The 4,902-nt window shown below is 36.9% G+C and overlaps 1 protein-coding gene across 1 annotated transcript; it reads right to left on the reverse strand.

The window, feature by feature from the left end:
* Window positions 1-2,842: 2,842 nt before the first annotated feature.
* On the reverse strand, window positions 2,843-4,300 carry HOXB1 (homeobox B1). Its single transcript, XM_069754902.1, has 2 exons — window positions 3,700-4,300; window positions 2,843-3,156 (listed from the first exon to the last, which is right to left on the reverse strand). The coding sequence occupies exons 1-2, from the start codon at window positions 4,298-4,300 to the stop codon at window positions 2,843-2,845; spliced, it is 915 nt and encodes a 304-aa protein (XP_069611003.1).
* Window positions 4,301-4,902: the final 602 nt, after the last annotated feature.

Genomic DNA, 4,902 nt, shown 5'->3' on the forward strand with positions numbered 1-4,902 from the left:
ATCATATGTTACTGCAAAAATGTAACAACTAAATTTATTTCGGGTTTTTACCTATCAGTTATTGTTATCAGGCATTGACTGTAATAGTCATTAGGTTAAACTATTGTGCAATCTAATTTTTGTTAGGCACGGCCTATTAGTGTGCGCTTATGTGTCCTTTTAAGCAAATACAGACACAAACACAATTTTAACTTTTAATCCAAGTTTTGAAAAGACACAGAAAAACATGACAATTACCTCTAGATGCATAAATAGAAATGATGCCTGAAAGTGATGCTCCCCTAATTCTTGGGGTTCCCTGAGAAAAGCGGAACAGCTCCCTTTTATTGAGTGGGTAGAAATTGGTTTGTAAACTGCAGGATATATATAGTCTATCACAGTAAATAAACTATATATTTAGCATGATGTAGTTTTTTAACATGTTGGATGAGGTGGAGAGTTCTGAGGTCTCACTGCTCGATTTTATGTAGGAGGTGTCTCCTCTCCTTCCTTCTCACTTTTCTCCATCCTCTGGATCTGAAACCAGATTTTCACCTGAGTTTCGCTACTTTGCAGTGAAGTTCATTCTCATGCTACTCTGATGACAATTTAGCCCCAAATCAGCCTTGAAAAGTTAACATCAACATTAGTAATATTATTGATTGTAATATTAATAAAAACATGTATTATCAATATGATAATATAGATTCAAGTTGTGTCTAGTGAAATATTTTCTATGATCAGTTGTATGATAATGCATTATAAAGTCTATTTCCTTCTCATATTTTGGAAACTTTGGAAGTCAAGAACAGAGGAGCAGCACATCCCATCAGATGGGGATAACACGTGCCTGTTTTCCTGTCCTGCTCACTCAAAAGGCCTGAACACATCAAATATGTATTATATGGCTAAAATCAGCAGGGACTCAGAGAACTCTACCTCACTGGTGTATGACGATGTATTTATTGCAGGTAACAGCATGGTGAGCACAGATCTACGCCTTCAGATAAGATAGATGACATACTAATGATAAATCTCCGCCATAACTTGCCAATTTATACATCTATACAGATATAACCCAACTGTATACATGTGTTTGGCTATATTTTGTAAAATCAAAGGGAAAATCTCTATGTGTAAATCCAGGTCATTACTATGTTTTACCAATCTCATCCACAAGGTTTAGCATATCGATTATAGAGACATAGAAATCTCCTCTATCATTACCAGAATTAGGAATTGTATATATCCCTTGTCCAACATTCACCACAAAAAAAAAAAACAGCTTACAAACCACAGCAACATGCACATTACTATTTTTTGGGGGATGCTGAAATAAATGAAATTTGTAAAAGAATACATTAGGAACAAATTACATTTTATTCATTTCTTTTACAAAATGTATGTGAAAAATGATGATTGCGGGAGTGATAATGGCCTGCTACAGTGGAAAAATACTTTGAAGACATTTCAGTATTACCGTCAGGTTTTTTTCCTTTTTTTGACAGGATCCCAGTAATGCACTATTGGCATTGTGTATGTACAATTGAACCCAAATAAGCATTAGAAGAAAAGATGCCTAAACAAAGCAAGTGTTCATTACACAAAACAACTACTTTGTTGCAAATAGAACAAAATAACAGACATCATTAAAACAGAATTAAATCGAAACCTAATTTGGAGACTTGTAAAGGGCTCGTTTTAGAGATACGTCTTCTACTACTAGTAATGATACTTTTATTAATTTTTTTCTGTTTAACGGATTTTAATAAGTTTGTGTTCATAATAGGCTGCACAGTGAACAGCCCTGTTAGGCTTGATAGTTTAGATCATGCAGCACCACCTGCATATAATGCATGATTCTGCTGCCTGTGGGTGATAGAATATTTCTTCTAAGTGGGAAATGAGATACTGCTATTAAATGTGTACACTGTGGTCGTTTAGGTCAGACCTCGTTACTGTGCCACAGAATCAGTAATAAGTATAGACAAAATAGGGCTCAGGGAAATAAGAAATTGTACATAATCTAATACACAACCATTAAACATATAAGAGACGTTAGGAATCAAAGTATAGAAGTGACATTATCTTGTGTGTATTTATCCAGCCTGCAATATATAGGTTTCCCATATATCTTATCTACCATCATCATTAAACACATAAACCACTGGATCTAGTATGCAGAAGATTTATCACTAGACACAAACTATAACAACAATATCTGTAGGTGAATTGTAAAAATACACAATGCAAAAAACTCATCTAGTGTTGAAAGAAAAGATTTCTTTACCACGTGTTAGTATTACCAGTGTTCAATAACATAAATGTACGGTAATTTGCAGATATTGTTACTGTAAGATCCTATGTTATAGCAGAGATTCAAAATTTTAATTTAATTGTTTCGGGTCTGTCCAGATATCTTACTGTCATCAGACAGTCACTGACTGCCACAATTTTGTATTATTCTTTTAAACTATAGTGCAAACTAGTTTTCATTAGGCAGCCCCGTTAATGGGTCCTTATGTGTCCTTCAAAATACAGATGGGGACACAATAAATCTAATTCACTGGAAGTTATTATCCAAACTTTGAAAAGACATAAAAGACACAAAAAACATGACAATTACTTCTATATGCATAAATAGAATTATAATTCAACTAGCTGTAATGGAGATGCCTGAAAGTGCAGCTCCCCTAAAATATGGGGTTCCCTGAGAGAAGCCGACCAGCTCCTTTTTATTAAAAGGGTAAAAATTTGTAAACTGTATTCCATAGATAAATAAGAAGGCATTTATTGAAGAAAATAAACTATATCTGTAACATGTTTAAAATTAGTTTCCCTGTAGAAAATGGACATCACTTGTCTATGTAGAGTTGGGTGAGGTGTCTGGTGAAGTGGAGAGTTCTGAAATCTCGCTGCTCTCTTTTAATGACTCCTTATTTATACACGAGGTGACTCCTTCTTTCTCTCGTTTCTTTTGTTTCATCCTCCGGTTCTGAAACCAGATTTTCACCTGAGTTTCGTTTAGTTCTAATGTGGCAGCAATCTCTACTCGCCTGGCCCGAGTCAGGTACTTGTTAAAGTGGAACTCCTTCTCCAGTTCTGTCAGCTGCTTGGTGGTGAAGTTAGTTCTCATGCTATTCTGCTGTGAATTTAACCCAAAATCAGATGGTTTGGCTGTGAAAAAATTAACAATGTCATTATTATTAGTTGCATTTTTTATATTAATTGTCATAATATTAGCAAACACATTTATTATCAATATGATCACAGAAACTGATACAAGTCGTATTTAGTATTTTCTATGACAAGTAGTATTATAATGCATCATATTTATTACTCCTATTTAGGGAACTTTAGAAGTCAATACGACATCTACCAATCTGAGACCAGAGGAGCATCGCATCCTACCAGACTGTAATAGCACGTGCTTGCTTTTCCTATTCTGCCCACTCCATCCATTAATCATAGTTACAATAAACAAAAGGTTTGAACACATAAAACATGTATTATAGTATTATATGAAGATAATCAATGTAGACACATGGGGCTCTACCTCACTGGCGTACAATGATGTATTTATTCTAGGTAAAAGCGTGGTGGGCACTCATCTGAACCTTCACGTAAGATTGATGAGATACTAATGATCTGCGCCCACATTTACAAATACCCTGTGAACCTGAGGCCTACAGTCAGCAATAACTCATAAGTGGTACTCACTTGTCTTTGGTGGATTCCTCTTCACTTTCATCCAGTCAAAAGTGGGATTAGTTGATACAAGTTCAGGTTGGCAGGGCACATCTTTTTCATTGTGTAATAGAGGAGAGTGACTAGGATAGTTCTGTAACAAGGCTTGGTGGTCTTGCCCGAATGAGTGTTGATGGTAAGTTACGGAGCCTGGCACAGCTCCACAGTATCCTTCTGACAAAGAGCCAGTGTTAGGAGCTGTGCTGGCAGAATAAGGTTGTTGTTGAAAATAAACTCCTTCTGTTTCTTGGCTGACATAGACTTGGTGCCCATAGCCCTGGCTGCAGGATGACTGTGATGTGTAGCTGGGTATGGAGCTGGCATATGCAAGGCTGGCACTTGGGGTATGGTGATGATGGTAGGCATTGTTCTGCTGCTGGATCTGGCTTGAAATTGCTCCAGTACCACCTACTACAAACCGACCATCGCCGTTATAAATTTCACTGGTACTGGTGCATCCAGGAAAGGAAGGTGTCCCTTGGTCTAAATGGTGGTATCCTCTGGGTGAGTAGGCACTAGTACCACGGTTACAAATTGCATAGTCCAAAAAGGAGCCCATTCTGGTATTGTCCATCTGCCAGGGATGGAGGAGGGTCAACCTGTTTTCAGGGGAATCCTCCTTGCCCTACAACCTTTAGGTAGTATGTCAAAGCTGTAAACTTCCATCCATGAATTTCCAGGCTTCAAACCCTCTGTCTCTCACTGTGAGAACACGTGATTCTCTGGGGACCAATAGCTGAAGACCTCCTGAAGCTTGTCAGATATCTGAACCCATCCATCATGCCCTGTGACATTTGCATGACAAAGAAACTTCAATCAAACCCAGCCCATCAATCTGATAACGACACGTTAGCTTCACAATCTTTCTTCAGAGCCTCCAAAGAAAACTTGGATTTATTCAGGACTTTAAAAGTGTTAAAAGACCTCAAGCAAAAGAAGAAAAAAAAACTGTGGCACACTGGATGAGAAGATTGTTTTAATCGAAAGCTTTTTTTTCCTTCTCCCTAAGCTCCATCTGGCATGTTTAAACGCTGTTTTCCTTTGCATTATGTGTCCTTAGAAAAAAATGTGAATCTTATATTACAGTTGTAATACAAAATGTATACAAATATATAAAACTAAAATCATTAGTTTATGTTCACAGGAAATGTCCTGCTGCAAGAAGCCCACTATGAA

Source organism: Ranitomeya imitator, chromosome 2, assembly GCF_032444005.1.
Source record: "Ranitomeya imitator isolate aRanImi1 chromosome 2, aRanImi1.pri, whole genome shotgun sequence".
Classification (NCBI taxonomy): Eukaryota; Metazoa; Chordata; class Amphibia; order Anura; family Dendrobatidae; genus Ranitomeya; species Ranitomeya imitator.

Coding starts and splice junctions, on each gene's coding strand:
- HOXB1 (XM_069754902.1), bottom strand. CDS start 4,300: ATGGACAATACCAGAATGGGCTCCTTTTTGGACTATGCAATTTGTAAC. Junction 3,157..3,699: donor GAGGAATCCACCAAAGACAA/GTGAGTACCACT, acceptor ATTTTTTCACAG/CCAAACCATCTGATTTTGGG.